General features: G+C 33.9%; 1 protein-coding gene across 1 annotated transcript in view; it reads left to right on the top strand.

Annotated features, from left to right (window-relative positions):
• Positions 1 to 1,744: 1,744 nt before the first annotated feature.
• Positions 1,745 to 25,254, top strand: part of LOC150096582 (beta-alanine transporter-like) — a 61,277-nt gene continuing 37,767 nt past the window's right edge. The window contains exon 1 of the mRNA XM_090408646.1: positions 1,745 to 2,146. Within this exon, the coding sequence (XP_090264772.1) occupies positions 1,745 to 2,146 (402 nt within the window). The remainder of the gene's footprint in view (positions 2,147 to 25,254) is intronic.

The raw sequence follows: 25,254 nt of genomic DNA, 5'->3' as shown, positions 1-25,254 counted from the left end.
TCATAATTCATTTGCGCATGCTTACTGCTTTTTTATATTTATTATTTTATTTATTATCTAAACTGCAAATGAAACTGAGATTATGACTGTATGATGCATGCATTATGGTCAAAATATGGCGGATTTCTTTGCAAGCCTTATCCAACTAAAACGCCCTCATACAATTACCGAGCGTCTCCACCAAACTTAAGAGTTGAAGGATGCAGACCTGCTAGAACCGTTCTCGCTAAACTCCAGATCAAAACACGACCATCACAGTGAAACATTTGAAAGCTTAATTCGCCACTCCAAGATATCGCTGCTGGGATATCTCTCGGTACCAGAACAGATCTGGTACCGAGAGATATCCTAGCAGCATTTCTAGGTCGACTGCGAGGTCCGCCGCTGATGATGAATGGGATGCTCGAACATCCTGAGACAGAGTTTGCCGATCTGGGTCAGTGAGATCCGGCTGGTCTCCTAGGGTGTTTTCCTGATGTGCGATCACCATTATCTTTCCATCCGAATAACGGGTAGCAATATTAGAGACAGAACGACCATTGATGTGATGGCACCCAACTACTATCCCACGTTGGAAGTCTATCATTTCAGTGGAATGCAGCATCTTGACATTCCCTAAATATTTGCATGTGGTAGGATCCGAAATTTGCATGCCACGTAAGGTGTCCAAATTCTTTTGTCAACATAGTGTATTTAGTTTATCGGGTGAGGATTAACTAGATAAGTATTTTAATTGTGAAAAGTTTAAATAACTGTAAGCACATTTTATGTCCAGTGTGATTCCTAAATGAATCCGTTCATATCTCATATTACTTGAGTAATACATATGTAAACCCTTGGTAGGCATATCAGTATAACATCAAACTACACACCACCAAAAAGGCTTTAATTTGGCAATTTTAATGAGTATAATTTAAAGATCCATCATTTTGTAGCTAAATAAAAGGAATCATGCGTTTCCAAATTTTATCAGTTTATGAGAATATAACATTTCTCATGGGAGTTGCACTGCTTACAATACACTTCTCAGGAGTTCATCTTGACATATTTGGAATCTACTCTTTTATATATTTTCTAGAATTAATAATCGGATTGTCCAAGTTGTGACTTGCTGATGAGGGAATGAAATTCCGTTCAACGCAAGTTCATAAATCATTAGAAACGTATTATCGCTTCTTTTACATCTTTCCTTGCCGAAACGCGAGTGTTGAAAACAGCTTAATTGGATTTTCAACTTAAAGAAAATTAACTCGAACTTTGTTCGGAGTGTTTCTTGAATCGAAAGGGAATCCAACGGCTTATTAATTGCGTAAGGGATCATAGATAAAGAACTCCTTTGTTTAAAGCAAAGAAAGAGGATAGAGGGTCATTTATCATCTTCATCACTGTAATTTTCACTTAATAAGCATTGAGGACTTGGATATAATTAAAAAAAAAATCTAATTTAGGCTGAAATGGGTAGAAAAATTTCTGTTGTACATCGTTAAACAACACGCAGAAGCTGTTCTAGAAAGACTTAATTTCATTGGGAAGCAGACACTAACGAAAGCATCCACCACGCATGCACTTACACAATGTTACCGAGAGACCAGACGCAGGATGTCGTCAACGCCACGTAAAACAGTGGCGCTGTGTGTCAATCACACTTCTAAAACGAGCTGGTTGAAGAAGCGCAACGCTCATTCTCCGTCAGCCAGAGACGGGGTAAGTTGAAAAGGGTGTGCGTACGTTAGTTGAGTCAAATATGAACTGGGACGAAATATTAGAGGATGTTGGAGAACACGGAAAATACCAGAAACTTCTGTTATGGCTGGTTTTCCTTCCAGTTCAGTTACTTGTCGGTTGCCATGGTTACAGCCAGCTGCTGATGTCCTGGAACCCCGATCATTGGTGTCGTGTACCAGAGTTGGACTCCTTAAACGGATCGTTTTACACCAGTATACGAATAGGGCTTGCGAGAGAAATGAAAGATTGGACTTTGTTGCATAGCCAGTGCGGTGTTAACAAAACCATTCATAGTCAGGTGCTGGTTAAAGAACTTGGAGCTTTGTGGCAGGCTAACTTTTCTTCTCCTGCATCTGTGTGCCAACACGGTTACATATACAATAGGAGTTTGCTGGATAATGCCGATACTATAGTCTCCGAGGTAGGATGGCCGCTCTAATCTATGTATGATGTTTTTATTTGAATGCAGTAAGAAATTGTCGTGCTCACTTATATTAATAGTTTTTATTTTTAGATTTAACTTTTGTTTGCATTATTAATACTATTCCGACGTATTTCGATTAAAATCATTGACTAAATTAAGAAAAATATGAAATTCATTTTATTGGCAACAGTGAGATTCAATCAAGACTTGTTTTATTCACGCGCTATTACGTTTCTACAGAAAGTGCGATGTGTTTTAATAAGGAAATACCGTGAGCAGACATGAATTAAAAATTATATTAACGGAATAACCCAAGTGAAATATTATTGAATAGTATAGTATATATTATTCAAGTGAAAAAATCTTACTCTAGTATGTCTATGGACAAGTTGTTCATGTTATGTTACTGCGTACCAATCGAATAATGCAGCATTTTAGTTTAACTGATTTGTGTAATAAATGCATTTTTAAAAAAAAAAGTTATTGCAAAAGAAATAACATTATATTCGTATTGGTTCGTGAAATTTTATTTTATATGAAATATAAAATAAAATGTCACTTAAAAATAAAATAAAAATTAAATTAAAAATAAAATAAGATGATATTAGTTCATCCTTCCAAAATACTATTATAGAATTTACATGAAATCGTCATTTTAAGACCAATCTCAGTTAAAGGAAGAATATACGTATAAGTTTCCGCTCCTCGGGACCTTTTCCAACCCAGCATTCCTGATAAATTTTCCAGTCCTATCAAGCCCCATCGTTATTGCCCTGCTCCGGTGTGATTATCAAAGGTCATTCGTTTATTAAGGATTCGCCAAAGAAAATGTCATCCCCATCCCCGCCTATTTTTTCTTTCCGCTCTTAGGACGCCATATGACCATTCCTTTTTTAAAAATCAACGCAGACTACCGTAAACGCAAACCAGACGGAAAACCCTTCGTTATTCAAGTTGTAATCAACTGCATTTCTTCATAAGTACAAACCTTGCCATAAATTGTCGGTGCGGAAAAATCTCATTTAAAATGTATTTACAGAGTACATCGGAAGAAAGTTTATGGGTTTATTAAGACTGTTTAGCACACATTTATTCCTTTCTCTCTTCACTGGAAGAAGATACCTGAATTGACGGAATGAAAAAAATAATTATATTTATTCTGATCTGTAAAAAAATATTATATAAGCTTTGTGTCAATTGGCACCGCCAATACAAGTACTGGTTGGCATTACTCACAAAGCTTACCAAAAGCTTAAAGCAGCAATTCTATCATTGATTTTATTTAAATACATTTGTCATGGTCGCTTCAGTGAGCATTTTCACGAGTATCTTCGTCATTCCTTCCTATAAAATTATATTGTTATTACGGAGCCATTGAAGTGGTTCTCTGTTTAATTAACGAGGCTTTCATGACTATAACATACTTATGAATGAAGAGCTCCCCCCCACTCCGTCTAAAATATCCACTCGACAGCAAGATGGTTTTCCATTGAAGGTACTCTAGGAAAGATTGTTCTAAAGTGTCTTGAACGAAAGATCAGTTTTCATATTATTGAAAACTAACTGGAAATATAAAATCTTTATGCACTGATCTTATGTAATGTAAAGATGCAAAACCATCCAAAGAATTTTCGGATTTTTTTTTCTTCGATTTTAATTTTGCATCACTCAAATGCTCTTCAGTTGAGCGAATATTCATTGGCATGAATTAAGATAAATTCTAAATTTAAAAAATAATATCAAAGTTGAAATATTAACTGCTTTACTATCTGTTAAAATATGGTTTATGTTATAATAAATGCTGTGGCATTAATAAGGTACCGGAATATACTTTCAAAGCAATTGTAACACTTGCATCTTACGCAAAACAGACGATGAAAGGCAAATATTAAACATCTGTTGAGCCTTATACTTCATCAACATATAGCTACATACCAAATAATATGGTAAGAAATCAATTTTTAAAAATATTTTTATGGCTTTTAATTAGATGCTTTCATATTAATCTTAATTGCTGTGTAATGTTACTAAAGATTATTTTTTCTATAATTTTAGCATTAAAATAAAAAAAAAAATGGTTCACTTTAATAAAAATAACAAATGAATTGGCGACCGTGAACATTCAGTAAGACGAGAAAAACAGGGCAAAAAAGCCTTTGTGCAGTAAAATAAAATATCAACTTACAACACTGACCTAAGGGGTGGAGCAAATGCTTTTCATATTCCACGCTATCTTGAGAGAAACTGTGAGTGGAGAAAACTTGGAACTAATTGCTCGCTCGCCCTGAGTAGGCTTGGAGGTTAGTTCTCAGCATTGTAGTTTAGGATGGCTTTTGGTCTTTTATGTTTGAAATAATCCATTGGGTCATAATCTGCAGCCAGTTGGATCACTTTGTTAGGGTGCACAGATGCTTTTGAGAAGAATTTGTAAATAAAATATACATATCAGACAATTAAATTCATCATAAATGAACTCTTTGTTGGTGCATTAAGAAACATTAAAATATGGATTAATTCTGTTTTTTTTGACAACATTTTAATTAAACAATATTAAGGATCCATTATTTTATATTGAAATATATATAAAATATATATGAAATATTTAAAAGCTTCGAAATTTACCATTTATTACTTTTGGTATTCAATAAAATTATGATATTAGTTCATCCTTTCAAAATACTATTATAGAATTTACATGAAATCATAGCGGTAATTTTAAGAACAATCTCAGTTAAAGGAAGAATATATGTATAAGTTGCTAGTCCTGCGGACCATTTCCGACCAAGCATTCCTGTTTAAATGTTTCAGTCCTATCAAGTTCCATCGACAATGCCTAGCTACGGAATGATTATCAAAGGTCATTCGTTTATTAAGGAATTATTGTGGTGTGGGTGTCCTCCCTCGATGAGTCTTCGGACTCCTTGGAGGTGACACGAAAATAATAATAAATAGTAATATTTAGTCTGGACGTATTTGGACAATGTAAAATTTACTTTAAATAATGAATACATAATTCGAATCTTCTAAATAACATGTTTGCTACCAAGGGTAGAGTAGATATTTATGCAAGTATAAAAAGTAAATGTTTTCCTTGAAATTGTTTACAATTTAAAGGCTATTGAGTGTTTCTTCCTCACGATTCTGATCCTTGAAATGATGACTGGATATCTAGAATTGAACAGCTTGGAATAGAAAAAGGAGAAAAGATAGCGATGGAAATTTTTATCACAGGCTAACATTTCTTTGGCAAATAAGCAATAAACAAAGGATAACATCAAAATGTAGTCAGAAAATGAAGTTGTAGGATTTAAAAAATCGGCGAATCCTCTCTAGTATAATGACGACCTTTTTATTACCTTTTTTTGTTTTTTCTGTCTGGGGGTGAATAAATTCACTCCCCAGAACCTGAATGAGGAGAAAAAAAATGACATTTCATAATTCATTTTTTATAAAGGATGAGAGATGAAGCATAGACTTATTTGATCATCACTAATAAAATAAAGTATTTGTAGTTGTTTTCATTGACAATAACCAATGAAAACAACTTTAACACAGCCAGAAAAACATTCACTCGTTAGCTCAGAATTCAATATCAGGTATAATCACATGATCGTTTCTTATCATTCCTTAAATATGCGAATAAATACAGAAGCTATCCTTAAAAGTGTTCGTAAATGTGCATGAACAGTTTCTAATGGTTTTGCTGGTTTTAAATCCGAGTTAATTTGCACTAAAGGTGCTTCAGTTCAAGATTTCCTCATGGAGTAAAAATCAGATGTTGGAGGCTTTGCGTGATTGCTGCTCTGTGACATTCCTTCACTCGGCAAAGAACAAATGGAAAACGGCTATTAGCGAATATTGATGATGCCAAAACCACTTTGGAGACCTGAAACGTTAGTGAAAACAGCAACCAAAATTACTCTCCGTAGAAAACACTGGTGATACAAAACACGTTCAGAGAAAGTATAACCGCTTTGGTTATGCTTTCTCTGAACTTTTGAGGACAGATAGTAGTAGTTTTTCAATCTCTTGTACGTAAAGCTTAAAGAAATGGTAAGAGAAAAGTTGTAGACGAATAAGTTTTTCTTATTTCTTTATTTGTTCTTATTTTTTCTTATTTCTTTATCAAACAAAAAATACATAAAAGCTCACAAGTAGATCAAACCCACTAGAGTAATCTAAATGATAGAAGTCTTACGACGATTCTTAATGCATAGGAGTGATTTTGTTTTGGAAAAAAAGTCCTAAAACAAAATGTAATGAAAGAGAAGAGTCTCTTCATTTAACTTAATGCATTTTCCAATACGTAGCGATTGGTTGTATTTTCTTTTGTATCTTATAATATCAAAGATAATCACTAGATGTTACTAACTGCGCACGTTCAAACAATAAGCTATTTCACACAATGGAATGTTCAGCAATTGTTCGAAATAATGGATTATTGAACTGAAGTTTGTTTATTTTCATAAATGTATCTGTCTCTTTTACGTAACGTTTGTTTGATATCTATTTATTATTTCCCTTTTAATTCCTAGTTCTACATATAATTCTTTCAGTATTTCATATAATACGTTATGAAAAGCACTTCGAAATTGAGAAGAAATATTTTGACAGAACCAATTATTGTGTGTTGTAAGTTCAAAATGGCTTAATGTAAGAAACTGTTCGAGGAAAAAAGGTCTTGACTGAAATACCTATCTTTTACTTAGGTGATGCACTTGGATGTGTTGATTTAAGGATTTCTTCTGTATAGGATGAAAAATCCTCTTTTAAAATGATTAAATGTTTTTAATGTAATTATAAGATTTTCTTCCATCCTTCAAGTAACGTTTTTCCTACTTAAAGTAACACTGATGGCTTGTATAGTGTTTTTTCTTTAGAAAAAGGATGCTTCTTTTTATTTCTTCATATTTTAGATGAATCAAATTTTCGCCTTTTTTAATTCTCCCAAATTCTTCCTTCCATTATATACTCTATAATATAAAATAAGCCTTTTTTGTAACATTTTTGTGTCACGTTTTTTGTCTAGTTATTATTTGAAACGTTTTGAAACTCAGGGGCTACCCTGAGTGTCGACTCATCAGAATTCAAGGAGAACCACTCTATCAGTCCGGAACTCAGGGGGTTGGGCGCCGTAGGCATCAGGGGGGGAGGAGTCTGATATAAAATTGTGATTTTTTTTTTTCTGAATCGTATATAAGGAAATATCCCTTTATACTCTATTAAATTGTGTAAGTTACCAACAACTGATGTTATTTAGAGAACACAGATTCTATAACATTGCTGTTGTGTTCTTTCTCTAGCCATCAGTAGCAATCCAATTCTTTCCATTGGTTATCGGGTTGGATTAAAAGAATGGAAAGCAGGTCTAAAGGAACAAAGATAGCGAAATTTTTGAAAAATATAAATATCTAACAATAATAAGGAGTAGAAACAATGTAAGTGGGTCGGAATTTGCAGTTTCTAGACTGTTACGTAAAAACGCTTATATTATTCTACCTGAAAGATTCAGCGACGGAACGTAATTATCTGAACAACCAAGTAAAGGGGATAAAAATCCCTTATTGGTTTTCAGCCAGTATGCGAAACTAAGATCGAAAACTACGATCTGAACGTTTCATGCCGACGAACTGTCGGCGTATCCAAGAGTAAGTGACCACTTGGTAGTGCCACACCAAGGCAACTCGATGCAAAGGTGGAGCAAGATCCCTCACTATTCTTGATATTTTCTCATAATGTAAAAACACACAGCTCCTAGGAGTTGTAGAACTGCTTTACATTATGAGGAGAGGTCACTACCCAGACCGGTTTCAACCTTTTTTGAGGTCTCATCAGTGAGTAGCTAGACCTAGATAATATCAAAGTTTAAGTGAAAAGAACTTGCATACCTTCGCTATACGAATGCCAGAAAGGTGTGCCACTATATTATATTATAACATATTATAACTAATATGTTATAATATAACATATTAGTTTTAATGTGTTATGATAGTGCCACACCAAGTGGTCACCTACGCTTGGATCCGGCATGAAACGTTTAGATCGTAGTTTTCGATCTTAGTTTCGCATACTGTCTGAAAAACAATAAGGGATTTTTATCCCTTGTACTTATCAACCTCGCCAGAAAAAATAGCCGTTTGGCTTTTCTTCTTAGTTATCTGAACAACTGAAACATTTTCGTTAAACATTTGATCTAATTCACATGGGACGTGACTTAGATAAGTGGTTAGATGCTCGCTGTTATGTAAATGATTTTTGCGTTAGATTTTGTCTTACACGAAATATAGTTTCCATTAAAAAGAACGAAATAAGGGATCTCACGTGTCAAAAAGCTAACATCTTCTTTGCATAAAGGAAAGCTCGTAGAAATATGTATATTATTAAGCGAAACTTTTGACAAAATTATTTAGGAAACATGACAAAAGCCGTCTAGTGGATACTTTTGTTGATATGATGCGCTACAAAACCCGAGAGAGCAGCATTAACTTTTCGACCTCTCTTGTATTTTGTCGATCAATTTGTCTCGTTTGACAAATATTTTCTTCCTTGTCTTAGTAAAGGATTTCCGTTGAACCATGGACCAGTATAAATTGTAGAAAAAACGATGCGTATAGTAACTTATCAAAAATTACTTTTGATAAGTTACTTTTATCAAAAGTAATCATAAGTAATCGTTTGATTTATTAAAATATCTGAAACTGAATTCATTTTATGCCATTTGAATCAACGTTTTTGTATTCTTGAAGCTTCAAGAGTAGGTTAACTTACTGAACATAGTAAGTTAAATTTACTGACAAGCCGTGCGACAAGTCCACGAACCTGACAGGCACGTAGCAACAAACCATGTTCAAATTATTCTGGATTGTGGAAGAGATACGTGCCGTTTCTGTTTGTTTACGAAGCTATAAACCATGGAGTGTCATTCCGAAGTGTGAATAGAAGCTTTATTATTATTAAAAACTCAAAGAATTTAATATTTCCTTAGTTACTCATACAGATGAGAATATATCTAACATTTGTTTCCTAGTAATCACAGTCGATTTATTTTTTCTTGATACAGTTCACAGCAAACGATGATATATATCACTAGATGTCTCTGCTGTGTCTCCTCTCTCCATACATCGCTTCCTGTGATTACTAGATAAAAAATGTTAGATATACTCTCATCTGTATGAGTAACTACGGAAATATTAAATTCTTTGAGTTTTTAATAATAACAGCTTCTATACTGAGCATTTTAACGATTCGATTATGGCTACATTCTCTAAAATGCTCACCTGAGTTTTTTTCTGGTCTTTTTTTTTTTTCTGTTGCAGTATACAGAGATGCCCTTATTGTACATAAACTTTAAAAGTGTTTCGGTTCGAATGAAAGCAGGATGCTAAAGAAAAGTTTCGGACAATAGTTTTCGTAATCACGTTTCACAAAAGAAACAATTACTTTTTTTAATCTTTCGTATCACGTTCATATGGATAACTAGAATAAATGACGGATATATTTGGAGTAATACTTAATAAGTAACAAGTCACTTTTTCACTTTTTTCATGTAAGACCTAAATAAAATGTTTATATATCTGATCTCAAGAAGACAGACAAATAAGAAAAGAAAATGAAGTCCTCCACAGATAACAGAACGTTATTTATATAGAATTGATTTCGTTGCATCTGCTTTTGAAATGATCATTCCTTCCATAATAGGTGCTGTTGCAGGAAACAAGTAATGTATAGCAAAAACAAGGCACATCTATTAACATGGTTCTGACTGATCGCATCGGAAAAAGTCCATTTCCAATGGACTATACCAAAACTTTCATGATTTATAATACAGAAAAAAGTCGCATTCGACGGACTTTGTTTTGATGTATAACATAGTGGAAAAATTCACACGGTGGTCTTATTTCTGACATATAGTGTAGCAGAAATGTCACTTCAAATGGGCTTAATTCTGGATTTATAGTGTAGCAAAAAACTTCTATCGACTAAACACTAGCATATAGTGCAGTGGAAAAAAGCCATTTAAGGCTTAGTTTCAAATTATAATTAAATAAATCACTTCTGATGGCATTGCTTTGACATATGGTGCAGCCAAAGATCACTTCTGATGGACTTAGCTCTGACAATTGTGGGACAGAAAAATTAATTCTGAAATTTCTTGAAAAGGACTGACTTTCGTTTTCAAAAACTGTTTAATACTTACATCACTCCTTATCAGAATATTTCGAAATGCATACGTTCTAGCTTCACCTTGTCGACGTTAAAATCAAATATGATGTACCTATGTGCTAATCAATGGCTTTAATAAGGGCTTCGCTTTTCTCTTATCTGCCGTGCAGTGTATGCAGACAGCCTGCTCTCTTGTGTAATATGGTCATGTAAGGGGGAAAATGATGGAGGGCGGGCCACAAATTAAGCGCTACTAAAGAAATGTGTAATTAATTATAAACACATGTGTAAAACCTTTAACCTATACTAAAATCCATTAGTTTGAATAGCTTATCCAGCGAATGTTATTAAATATAATTTGCTTCTATTTCACATACAACTCTACAAGCGACGTTTCTGTGTGGATATCATTAAACTTAACATTGTACAAGTCCGGTTATTTTCATCTCGTTGGTTGCATAAAATACAAAAATGACTGTGAATTTGTCAGTTCATTCAATTGACATAAACTAATTCGCAAACAATGGGTTTTGTATGTATCTGCCTTATTATTAAAGGCATTCTTTGTGAATGTTTTTCTCTGATAAGCCTCACTGAGCCGAAATGGCTGAATGAAATAAGAAAGCATTTCATAACGAGATATATGTGGTAAATATTACCTTTGTTAGTAAAAGAAGCGGTTTATTCAAATTAAATACTCAGCGTTTGTAATAATAATCTTATCTAAGGCCAAGCCTATTATGATATTTTATAGTTAAGATCTGTTATGACAGATCATAACATGACACGTTATGTTCTTTTATGCACTTTAAACATGTCATTCTCTTTCAAAGAGAAAAGACATGTTTAAAGTGCATAAAAGAACATAACGTGTCATGTTATGATCTGTCATAACAGATCTTAACTATAAAATATCATAATAGGCTTGGCCTTAGATAAGATTATTATTACAAACGCTGAGTATTTAATTTGAATAAACCGCTTCTTTTACTAACAAAGGTAATATTTACCACATATATCTCGTTATGAAATGCTTTCTTATTTCATTCAACAGCCATTTCGGCTCAGTGAGGCTTATCAGAGAAAAACATTTGCACAAAGAATGCCTTTAATAATAAGGCAGACACATACAAAACCCATTGTTTGAGATCTTCATGTTATCTTCATTAATCTTGCCTTTTTTCTTTTCAATGAAAAGTTCAAGTTAGATTATGGCACTGAACACCGTTTTTGTCCACTTATCAGGCAACTGATAACCCTTAAAAGTCACCAAGCATTCTACTATACGTCTCCATTTGGAGATATCTTCGATTTCTTAGCTTGCAGAGAGAGAGAGAGAGAGAGACAGAGCCTCGGGCTCCAAGCTACCATCAAATGCTCTCTCTCAGCATCTGGTGAAGATGTGAAAGAAAATTCTAACCCCCAAGCCTGAATAAGTGAACTACTTATAAGTCAGTGTCCTACTTTCTTGTCCATAATAAAGATGCCTTCTGTCATCAGGTATTTAAGAGTGTTGCATTTGCTGCGTCCGAAGAGATGCAAAAATCTCCATTATAAGAACGACTCGGAAAAAATAAATCTTTTATCGGATGACGCTGGTCTGTTGACCAAGCACAGTAGAATCCACAATCCTAGAGAATTTAATGGTAAATCAGTACAACTCTACAAATCAGGTCTGTGTGTTCGTTCATATACTCAATATACAATAAATGTATTTCGACAGATACCTCTTTTATATTATCCGTGGAAAAACTAAAATTTTAATTTTTGATTTAATTTTTCCTTCTCGGATAATTCGAATTTTCAAATCTTTGTACACTTCAAGGGACATCTTACTGAAGCAGATTGTAATATTCTTTCTACGGAGTAAAAACGGTATAATATTCAAGAAATCGAATGAAAAATTAAGTGTTCTATTTGGATTCCATTATCGTTAGTGGAATTAATTTCAAAGAATAAAGTAAGAAAATTTTCTTACGGCATATTATTTCGTTTGAAATGGTAATACTCGCACTTGCGTAGTTTGATAACTTCAACGATTAAATGACGTCAATAATCGGAAATATAATTACATAACTGGCGGAGAGCTTAACTTTCAAGTGTAGTTTAATGGGAAGAGGCGAAACAAAAAAAAAAGCCTAATTGAAGATACTGCATGGAATTATTCACTTTTAATTTTAGATTTGTTTCGAAGCATGACCATCAGTTAATGATCCAGAAAAAGAATTATAATAATTATTATTCCGTGTTTTTATTTTATTGTAATAAGTCATTAAACTAGTTTAAATTTAGTAGAGAGGAAAAAAACCATATTCCATCGTTTGGCCATTTAACTGTTATATAGAAAAGTCCCAAAGAAGAGACGAAAATACAAGAAAAAACCCTTAAAGAGAAACAGCAGATTAAAGAGACGGAGCCGAATTAAGATAGACATTAAAATGAAATATAACACCTTGAAAATAAATATAAACCGGGATGAATAGCACGCATTAAGATGCTATACAACTGAACGATCGAGAGTAACATAGTTGTGGGGAGAGGATCTGGCCTGGGTAATCCGACGAAAAATTTTAAGTGGCTGGTAGTTTCGCTATGTTTTGCCTTCACTGCTTCCTTATTTATACCAACTCCCTCTTATATACAAGCCAAATGGAATTATTTATAGTGAATACCAAATTACGTGAACAGTGTGCTAAAATTAAAGAATTTTGACGAGGTCTTGTTTATTAAATGCCAACATTTATTTTCTCCTGTTCGATTCTACATATCGTCGGCTGTGTGCTTATGTACCTTCAGCGCATTATTCTGATGATTTCTCTGTTTCTGGAGAGAGATTACGGCTCCGATACTAGTGGATGAAATGAAATTATTTTTTGAAGTTAAATACTTAAAGATGTAAAGTGGGAGGGGGCTTTAAATTAAATACTGTAGGTATACTACTCCTTTCGTTTTTTTTTTCGCTTTAAAATGAATTTAGAATATTGATGAATACTGACCGTAGTCTACCGAGTGAGCTAAAACTGAATTTCAGTCCATCTCAAGACCATTTATTAGTGCTAGAATTTGATCATAAACTATATTATGTAAATTGCAAAGGGTATTACTCGTACTTCAGAATGTTTCTAAGTAAACATCAAATTCCGACTAGATAAACAAGATGCAGTCCTCCAACGTTAAGAAAAACATTAAAATATTTTAAAATCCAGAAAGTTTTGGTAAATGCAGCTCAGAACATCAGATGTCTGTGGCTTGCCCAACATATTATTACAAACTATGGAAATTTCGAGGGAGAAAAGCAGGATTTTTTCAGTTCAGGTATACGAAATATCTGACTTGGATAGATAACATGTCGTTTAAGATTAAGTTTTTTTTTTCTTTCCTGGTTCACTTTCGTGTCGCCCTATGCATTCCGAAGTCTCCGTTGTTTCTTGATTTATTACGCCTTTCAGAAAGCCAGAAGAATAACATTCGTTTATGCTTAGTTGAAGTTCTCTATCTCCTTCTTTCTTTACGTGACATATGCATCTCGCCAGCAGTATATCGGGTAAGATGCAGTCGGTAGTGGGAAATAAAAGACGAATGTCGGGTTTAAAATATTTAAGGAATAACATAGGAAGCAGTAACTGTAGTGAACTTATTTTTTAGGATATTATCCCCGTTTTCAGGAAGTCCAAACTAAGGCATTTTCTGCTCTCCGTTTTTGGTGACCTTGCTAATGGAACAATATTCTAATTCTGTTTTTGGTAGGCCACATTGTAACGACATAAGCATATATAATTACCCATAATAAATATATATGCACATTGTCTGCTAAAATAATTTAGTCTTTACATTAATTCTCGGACAGTCTATAAAGTAAAAGTAATTAAAAATTTTTTTTCATTTTTTATAACAAAAATCGAAATGATCCTTGGATTGACATATAATTTAAAACTAGCAGAAATTTCGGGTATTGGCAAGGCAACAAATTATTATTATAGCTACATTGAATTTTTCCGATGTACTAAGTAAAAATCCTAATATTTTTAGTGACTTAATTTTATTTTCCATTGTAATCTGGTCTAGTTTATTACCCAAGGAGGTAAAGCGAAATGATTTCATATCTGATAACATCCCTATTGAGTTCCCAATGTGTTCCATTTTTACTTAAGAGCCGAAGTAAGTGTGTGAGAACCGGTGAATAGCAGTATCCGTACCTATTATTTAAAATGAGGAATGAGATTCAGTATATTTCCAGTGAGAACCGATGTACATAATGTTGCGTCATTACAGCAGAAAGGCACATTGTTATATGTTGCATCATTAATTTCTTTAAATTGGTGATTCTTCATAAATAGTTAGAGGTTTAATGTGAAATCACTGTGTTATTTTTTTTCCTGTTCTGTACATTATTCGGGATTTATATTTGAAAAAAGTAATTCATGCCTTTTTATTAATTACTGAATAATTATAGCATTAATAATTTACATAATTAGTAATTCTAATTACTAAATAACTATAACGATTGCTACCAGCTATATTTTTCCCGAAATATAAATATAAACTCCTATTTAATATTTTAAAGAAATTAAAATAATGCGCAGTAGTTTACTTTATACATCATTTGTTGCTCTATAATAATGGCACGTCATTGCACCTTTAATGGCACCTTTCATATTGAAGTGGAAATTATCACGCGTTAGTTGGGTAAAGACCTCCAGAAAAAAATCTAGACGAGTGAACCAATCACCGGACTATGTACTTTTTTTTTATGTTTTTTATTTTTTTTTTATTTCCGAATACACAGAAAAATTTCGTCTGCCATTCACCATGTTTGAACATTGAGGCAGTTACGCATGATGTAAGTTCTGAGTTTTAAATTAATCTTTTCCTGTTCCGGTTTCACTGGTCTTTCCATCTTAAAGCTGGTCTCCCCCCCCCTCCCCCTTTGGTCTATATCTATCCTTCTCTTTTGGGTAGCTGGTATCTTTACATCCTAAGTAGATATTCTTTCCATTTCTCTCTATATTCCTTGATCTTTTCATTTACGTCGTAAGGAATTTTATTTAAAAGAAAACAAAGAACGGCATTAAAACAGGAATTGGTATGCTTAATTTCATGAATAGAAGTGATCCCTCTATTTTATACAATTATAATTACTTCATCAAAATATTTCGGGGATCTATGATATAATCTTTTGACGTCATCAAATGTCAAATTAAACAATCCTTCGCAGTTATAATTTTTTAATGATATTTAAATATGTGCAGATCAAAGTTAATGTATTTCTCTAACTTGAGCTTCTTGCTTTCGGAAATAATTCAACATGTGTGTGTGTGTGTGTGTGTGTGTTGGAGAAGGATATTGTAAATATGCATCTTTGTTTCGTTATTGTTTTCGACGCCATTATTATTCAGTGCAGTTGACTTTAATGAACTTTCCAAGCTAATCGTGATACTACAAGTGGATGTCTTCTCATTGTCAGAATGAAATTAGAAAAATGAGGACATTTTGAATTACAACTACTAGGTAACTTTCTTTACTCATTCTAATTTCATTAAGCGATTCCTTTCATGAGTATTCAGAAGAGTAACACAACCTTAAGTGCATTTAAACCCTTCTTTGTAGCCCTTTTCATAAGAACAGAAGATCAAAGCAAATAGCATCTTGGATGGATTCCCTTTTCTTCTGGTTACCATGGTTACTGGCCATTGTTAGTGTCTGGCACACCTGATCGCTTATGTTGTGGGAAGTGAAGTTCTCGTGGAGAAGTATCATCTTGTGAAACTGTTAAGTGCAAGTATCTTAGGAAATGGCCGTCGAAAGTGCCTGTTGAGAAGAGGAGTCTTTAAGAGCTAAACCTTTTTTTTTTTTTCTGAACAGAAAGATAAGGAATATCTATGATATTTCTTATATTAAACTTGGAAAAACTGAAAAGCCTTGGGATGTACACAATAAATTGATTTACTTAAAGAATCTCTGCGTATAGATTCCAAGAAGTTGATTTCTTAAATAATAACTAACAAGATTTTATCCATTCTGCAATTAAGGTGCTTCTATCAATGTTTTATCGGTAGGTGGTACTCATCAACTTCAAAAAAAAAACTCCATATGATAATTTGCGCTTTTATAAGCGCGATGGAGCTGAGAATCGCACCACGATTAAAAATCATTTCCTTCAGAAAGAACGGGCTATCTTTCAAAACGGGTAATATTTCTTAGGGCAAGATACTCGTATGATTTATTAACAGCTAGCGTGAAATCCCAATGCTTTGAATGGCTTTTCAAACAGCGTCTTTGTACTCTTATAATAGAGCTTCAAGAGATATGACACCTTCGAATTCCTTTGTGGAGAACAGGGTGTCCCGGCATCTCCTCTATTCGTCGGAGACAAGTCCTGCAATGAGTTCAATAGGTTCACCGTACTGATAACAGGCATGCGCCAAGTGAAGCAGTCGTTTCCGTACAGAGCAGGTAGGCGATTAAGCTCCTTCAATTTATTCTCGATGGTAGAAGAGATATGTGTCGTCTTTCGTATAATTTCTAAACTATAATCCATGTCCCATTGCGAAGTGTAATAAACAATAAATTATTTCACCAGGTGTCTTTCTCTCGTGTCCCTACATCTGAAAGATTGCTTCGCTGAGAACTAAATGGAGCAAAAATGACTTTGTATATTATATAAAAATATACATCCCAAATATACACTCAATGCTTCAGTAACCAAGGAAATAATTACTTGAGTTTTAACCTTTAAAAATAAAAAATAAAAAACATTTAATAGACATTCCAACAATGAGTATCGCCAATTAGTTAAATAATCCGATTTTTTTTAATCTGTTGGAATATTCAAAGTGAGTGGTGACGTTTCCAAATTGCTTTAACATTTGAATCGCCCCCTATTCGGATATTTCGAAATAAATATCTCCTATTTTTTGGCCTTTCAGACAGGAAGAACATATAATGTTACACTCAAACCTGATGATCAGCCTCCTTCATGTTTTTGCTGAGTTCGTTCTATCAAGCTGAGATTATGACTTGTTCTAACATAGCTCTTTTCTGGAGTCACTTCAAATCGACCTTGAGCTGATGTTGCCTGTTTCGGTAACATCAGCTTACTTCATAAGTGGTATTTGCTGTTTATCTTCAGACTTCCTGCTACGTACGTACATATGCGTATTTAGTAATATGGTATGTAACTGAAGTACGAACTAAAAATGATTATTTGTAAAATTCATATGATATTAATCCCTTTCATCTTTAAGTTTGAATACTTTTTAGTAATCCAAGAGACGCTATAGAATTTAATTTCCTTCTGTTTCTTTTCACAAGACTACCGGCAACGTGCATTGTGTCCATGGAGATCACTGAATCTAACATTATACAACTGAGTTTATTGTTAAACGCTGAATAAATATACATTTCTTCTTAAAGTGTTTTCGTTTGCCATTTAACTCATCTGTAGAAATGAACCCATTTCTTTAATGGTTCATTTGCAATATTGTTCTTCATACGCGAAAATTAAGTTTATATTTAAGGCCTACTTTTTTTTTTTACGATCTTTTTTCTGTTGTGTGTTAAGGAGGATGTTAAATTCCGATTTTATTAAGCTTTGTCTCAGGTGAGTTTATTATGCTAAACCCCTGTCCGCGCAGTTAGGGCTTTGCGCTTCGTAACCATATACCTGGGGAAGGAGTGTCCTGGGTTCGATTGCCGTCGCCGACGTAAGGAGCTTAAGGATCTGCCATAGCCAAGTTAGCCGGTCTTGGGCGTGGACAGCAGGTTTTTTCTTTTTTCTTTTTTTTCAGTTTATCTGGGGTGTTTAATCCCTTCAAGCAGGCAAACCGGCCCTGTGAACACACGGATCTACAGCCATAAAATACTTAACCACCCATGAGGGGGCTCAATTCGACCCAATAGGGACAGGGGAGAAAAGGGAGGAAACTCCATATGAATAAATAAAATTAAACCCCTCATTTTAGACATACAGGTAGACTGTTTGGAACATAAATTCATACGAAATCGATAGCTATTCCCGAAAGGCATAACCTCACTGAGGCTCATCAGGAAAAAAAAAACTATGCACAGATCATTCGTTGTATGCCTCCGTCGTATAAATGAGAAACGGCATACACAGGGCTGATTGTTTGAAATTTTCTATCACCAGATTATCTTCATTGAACTTATTTTTTCTGCTAAATGAAGAAATTTTAAAGTTCCCCCTAAGCAGTGAACACACTTTTATTCACTTATCAGGCAAGTGATGACCTTTAGAAATCCCAAGTCACGGCGCCTTCTACTATATGCTTGATTTTGAGGGGATATTTTCTATTCAGAACACTGATAATACCATTGAGAGCCCCTCAGGGTTCTAAGCTTCCAGCTAATACTCTCTCTCTCCCCTCGACGAAGACGTTAAAGTGAATTTCTACCAAACTTCCAAGGTTGAATACTTGAAGTCCTTATAAATTTGTTCGATGCCCTACTTTTGTACGTTTGGATCAAATATACCGTCTGTCAAGTGCTTTCGGCGATCAGAATAAAATGCGCCATTTGCTTCATCTGAATATAGATACAAAACTCTTATTAACATTTCCGTTAATACAACACTGACGGATCATTTTTGTGGTCATATAGTCCTTATGCAATAAATGCACCCTGAAATGTTGACAGACATCACTTTTATATGATTTACAGAAAAAGTATAAACAAGCATTATTTTTCCTAAATAACTAGTTATGAAATTTTCGTCTTCTTTGAGCAATATTAGTCTTAATAACCATATTTTCGCATCCTTTTTACGCGAAAAAATTCTCGGTATGAAATTCGAAATCCGTTAAATGGAAAATTGCATATGCTAGGACTCCATTATCGTTAACTGAATTAATTTTAAGGCATAAAGTAATAAAATTTGCTTAGGAAACATTAGTTCGACTGAAATATTAACACACACTCGGGTAGGTTTTGATTTAATTAAACGATTATTTAACCGCAATATTATGAAATGTCATTATATAGACCAGGCGAGAGCTGAAGGTCCAAATTTTAGTTTAATGATATACGAAAAACAGCAAAACCTCATTGTAGATTACTGTTTAAAAGCCGTGTGTGAGTGAGAGAGAGAGAGAAAGCCCGTTGCTTGCTTGCGTAGTGCGCCTAACAGTGAAAACTTCTAATTATATCTACTTGAAGTAGTAAAAGAGGCTTCTTTTGATCAGTTTGTTTAGTTGTTGACTCGAGGGTGCTTTTAAAATGGTCATTTTTCTTTTCATACTTAAAGGCAACAAGAAAAAAAAAGGTGAACATTAAAGGGTAGAAAAACCCGCGAAATAAAAGCATTTATTCTAGGATAAATAAAATATTATCAGAAGAATTTGAAGATTAGGTTGACTTCCTGTAAACAGACTACAGTGAATGACGTTTGTAAATAAATTTCTGCTAATTAATGAAATGCAGGCAGGTGTCGATAAACAACACGTTCTCACCAGAGGGATATGAATAGTTGCCATAAAATCAATGATTTAGTTGAAGTTCACGAAACAGAGCGAATCCCGCTTACAAACGTTGTCATTTCTCACACTGTCTTTCTCTCCGTTTAATTTACTGTCGTGATTTTTAAAACTTTCAAACTCATTGTTGAGGACATTTTTAAAATCTGTTGTAAAGATTCAAGTATGTCCCTTAACTTTGCTGTCAGTGCTGAATGTCAATTGGAACATTTGTAGTGAAATGGAAATTTCTAGTTCTCAGCCCGAGGGCTATATTTGTCATGGTAATCAAGAGAGTGAAAGTCACTAGACCAATTTCTGTACACCTTTCGCATGCTCATTTCCCCTCAGGAATTATCAACAAATTAGTTTGTCTACAGCCTTTCGCTGTCACTCTGCTGTTGCGAATTTTCAAGCTCGTGCCATGAAGGCTAACATTAAAGTATGAAGAGAATTCTTGCATGGATTGCATAGGAAGTCTGTTTTTCAGATTAACCTTATCGTATGGAAGTGCGTGCAGTGGTATCTGCTGTGAATTTAAATTTGACTATAATTCCAAGTAACTTTCCTGGATCATCCGCTCTATTGAAGTTTTCTACTTACACTACCACTATAGTCAGTTTAAAAAAAATGGTATGCATTTTTCCTTCCTTCCTGTGAAGAATCTTTTCTTTTTAGCACACAGTGCAAAACGTTTTACTGCAGAGCTCTTTTCCCAAGCATTGTTAATAACACCAGCCATTAAACATAACTTCTCAGCTGCTTGAATATCAGTATAAACATTAATCTATCATAAAATGAACTCGCATGATTGTTACTATCCTCATGCTAAAAATATCAACCACAAACCAAATGATCGCGTACGGTCTTCTGATTCAATCATCACTGAGACTATGACATTACCAAGTAATATACTACTAACGTCAATGAGTAAGTAGGTGACCTGGTCAATGTTCAGAAATGAATACATCCTTCAGGATTTCAGAATTGCCTCGAACAAATCTAAAAATTAGGAAGATATCTATTAATGTGCGTTACCGCCATTATCGTAGGATAAAATATACCTGTTTTCTTATATTTCTTAGTATCATTTTACCCGTCAACCGCATTTACAGAAAAATATTCTTTATTAGGAATGAAGTAGTATTGTTACTCAAACGATGTCTTTTTTGTTATATTATTTGCCATTTCAGTTTTCATGTCGTGTTTATCATCTCTGTTTGTGTAGAAGTTGCAGACCGATTGTTGATAGGAGGCTATTGTTGAAACGTTTACGCTGATAGTATTGTTACCAATTTTCCATGAGTTGCACTTCCAGCGATCTATTCATTTTCTATGTCTATTGTTGGGTTTTTCTATCAGTGATAATGGTCGCTGACTATCTAATCACTGATACACAAGTATTGTTGGAACTTTTCGGGTGGTTGCTATTTGAGGACTATTTTGAATTTAGGTCTTTGAAAATTTTCTAAAATCAGATTATAAAATATTAAAGTAATAAAATTAACAAGAGTTTCAAGCTGGTTACTGTTATGAGTAATAATTTGCAGATTAAAAAATGAACTATTTTTTCCTCATAAATTCTAATCTTAACCCTCTGAAGTAACAGTAGCTCTTGTCGTTTGCGCGAACCACGACTTGTTTTTGTACTTTCTTTGAGGGGGGAGAAAAAGCCAAAACAAATTCTTGCTCGGAGTGAGAGGACATCAATTATAATAAGTCAAATTATTTTATAAAGTTTGCATTACTTAAAAAAAAAAAAAAATTCATCATCCAACGCTAGAAACTCATGAGAATTCTTGAACTTTTTTCTTCATTAAATACTATACTAAATAATCATAAAGAAATCCAGTAAAAATCCATTGTTTTTGCAGTAATATGGGTTAAGTATCGAATATATATATATATATATATATATATATATATATTCGATACTTTATATTACTATATATATATTATAATATATTAGAATACTATATATTCGATATATATATTCGATATATATATATATATATATATATATATATTTTTTTTTTTACTTACTATCATAAAACTCAACACGAACATATAAGTAGAACAATGGGAATTGCATGACGTGAGAAAACTTACGTGTGTTAGAGGCATCTCATATTCCTAACATGGATTCTGGTGTTTGTTATGAATCGACGCAATTGCATACAGTAAGCGTTGAACTTTCTTTTGCTGTTTCGCTTATCTCTTCTCATAATCTAATTTCGCCTTTCTTGTTATACCTTCACTCTTCTTCCCTGCACTTTATAGCTTTCACTTCACTGTTCACATATTTCAAGAGTTTATATTTTCTCCATAATATTCACTTCAGCAATTCCTTCTTAATTTCCCTATTCGTCCATCTAACACTTATTTTGTTAATCCTATTTGATTTAGGCACTCTATTGCCCTCACCAAACATTTTTTTTTACTATGACCCAAGCCATCTGGATATGGTATAGCACTTCTAGTTATAACTAATTATGTAATATTTATTATTATTATTATTATTATAAGAGCCTCCATAGCTCAGTCGATATAGACAGAGCCCTTTTCAATGGTTGGAAAGACATGGATTCGATTCTCGTCCAACACGTGAGGAACCTTTATCTGGTCTCTTTCGACGAAAGGTGAGTTAGCTGGTCTGATATGGAGGTAGGGAGTTTTCTCACCGGAAACTCGGATTTTCGTTCCCGGAACAGGCAAACAATCCCCCCCCCCCGAACACATTAGTCATGAATATTGCCCTTAGAGGATGCAGCAGAAGAGTGACGAACCGGCTGTATTAATTTTGTCTTGAGCCCCTCATTCGGGTGGGACTTAACCCGTCCTAAGGGATGAGGAGGATAGGATTATTATAATATAGTATTAAAAATGTTATATAACACAGTGGTACTTTTATTGCGTTTACAAGAGCTACACTACGCAATACAGTATTATGTATTTATACTTAATACATATGGGTACATCGCAAATAGTTATATAATTAGGTACCTACCTAATAATTATATAGCTCTACCAAATATATACTCTCCTAAGATGAACTGAGTAGCCATGCAAGAAATAGGCCAACTTCCTCCTCTTGGGGGGGGGGGGGGGATGGCCTGCCTCAGTAATGAGAGAGATCAGATGTACTCCCATACTCACACGCACATATATACAGGATAATGATAACGCCTGAGGAACCCTTGAATATTTTAAATAAGACAATCTAGAAATCGTATTTTAATTAGAATTTCAAGTAGGGGATGATACAAACGTAACACAAATATCCCTAAAAAAATCTTTTTACTTTTCTTTTTTTTTGGCGGGGGGGGGGGGGGGGGGTTGATAATTTTTAAATATCGAAACACTTCTCTTAGAGAAGTATCACTAATTAAAGTTTCATTAGCAAACACAGAAAATATCGAAAAAAATTGTATTCAATTTCGTCCTGTTTGCCAGATTCTTCCTAAAGAGGACAGTGGAGATTAAAACGAAAGGATGGAATAATTACGGAAAATGTCCCAAACGCAAAGAATGATAAACGAACTGCAGAACAATAAGAAAGACAAAACCTTTAGCTCTTAGCTTAAAGCGAATGTCGATATTTCTAATAAAGAACTTCGGATATGAAGATCGCAGTCCAGAATCCATTATATATCCCTCGCTCGAGTTTATCACGTGGATAAGGCATTGAGTGTACGATGAAACGATTAAAGAAGTCTTCTCAAAATCAATGCGATCTTTACCAAATTACAGCTTAATATTTTTCAAAGTGGCTAAGAATTTAACAATCCTTTAGAATATTCCGTGTCTATATTTGAAATGTAGTTACTAAATAACGTAATTTTTATATAAGAAAATTTCTTGTATTCCAACGTGTGAAATCTCAAAGTCTACTAAAGTAGTATTTCGGTATATTAAAAAGAAAGAAAATAGAAACCAGACAATCTCTACAATAGCGATTAACTGATTCATTTTGTAGTAAAAAAAACCCATCGTATAAAGAAATGAGTTTTTGAGGTTGCTATATAAAATACTATTTTATGATTTGTGAAGTATATTGAAAAACTGGCCACTGCAGTTAAATATCACGTAAATTTCTGTTGGCGAATATTGTAATTTAAACAGTCTGCAAATACACACTTGATCAAGATTAGAGATGCAGTTGGAGTTACCATGGCAACAAATGACTGCATTTAGTCCACAACTGCATATCATTCTACATATATTGACATTCATTTCTACAGTTATCAAAGTTGAATTTTAAACTTCTTCGTTAGGATTACCAGTGAGATTAATGTAAGCCGGATATTTATTCTAATTTAGGAATTTTGCTGTCTTAAATGTTCCAGTCTTTTTGCATCTCAATGTCCTAAGGGCTCCCCGTTTTTTTTGGAATATGCCGAAATATCCTCCCTCCCCCCACCATTCCCTTCTAGGGTGTCTTAATTGATATCGAGGCAGGAGAAAGCAAGGATGAATATAAATTCATGAGAATTTCGTTAGCTGCCAACTTCATAAGTCGCGTGCCAAACAAAACAGCCTGCTAGAGCTATTCACCTAGCAAAACAACCTGCTAGGGCTGTTCCATTCGATTTTAAGCATATGACGGCCAGAATTGACGTTTTTAAATTGAAGACGATCAGAATCCCATCCCTTTCGTCTCGATACTGCTAAAGCAAGAAAAGCTCTTAGTGTAGTGCACCTGCATCCCCTGAAAGATTGCTGAAGTGGTATCAGAACTCTCCCTTCCTAGCGTAAGTCGTTTACCTGCATGGCTTGACTGTTGAACCTTATTTAATTGAGCTGGAAGTTAAATACAGCATAACAATTTATACTTGAATTTAAATTCTGGTGTGCCATCACCTTTTACTGCTAATTATCCAAAGGTAGGTGGCGGCACTAATTCGATATTCTGTTTTTTAATTAACTCGTTTTGCAAAATACGTAGTATACGCTCAGTTTTTTGTTCTGTCCGTATGCGCAATTTAAAACTTAGCTCTCGACACGTTGTGAGAAAGTAATCTCTTTTGGTTCCAAAATCGAGTCGCTTATACTAGTAAAACTGAAAGTTATTTATGCTACAAATGAATGGCAACTACGTGAGGATTGTCTGCCTTCTTAGTTTTCTGTACCACTGGCGTTTACCTCAAAGAATACTATCTGAATGTGCAGGTTTGCAGGCATTTAAAGACTTGGTTCATTCATAATAAATGCGCCTAGGCGTCCCTTTTAAGCCTAATAGATTTTTCACTTCAGTTTATTCGAACTATTTTATATTGCGTTTTCATGATTTGCTGATCAAATAAGATCCTTGAACATAACTTCAAAGCAAACAATCTTGAAGTCAGTATTTGATTATAATTCATTACATTCCATTTTAGCACCAAGGAATACCTGATCAATAAATTAAATTAAAAAGATCGAAGTGAAGTTATTTTGTACTCTTAATATACAAAAGCAGTTACTTAAATTTTAATT

Source organism: Typopeltis vanoorti, chromosome 18 (genome assembly GCF_054136105.1).
Source record: "Typopeltis vanoorti isolate ZY-2024b chromosome 18, IOZ_Tvanoo_1.0, whole genome shotgun sequence".
In the NCBI taxonomy this organism is placed as follows: domain Eukaryota; kingdom Metazoa; phylum Arthropoda; class Arachnida; order Uropygi; family Thelyphonidae; genus Typopeltis; species Typopeltis vanoorti.
This window is presented reverse-complemented; position numbering and strand designations above follow the sequence as displayed.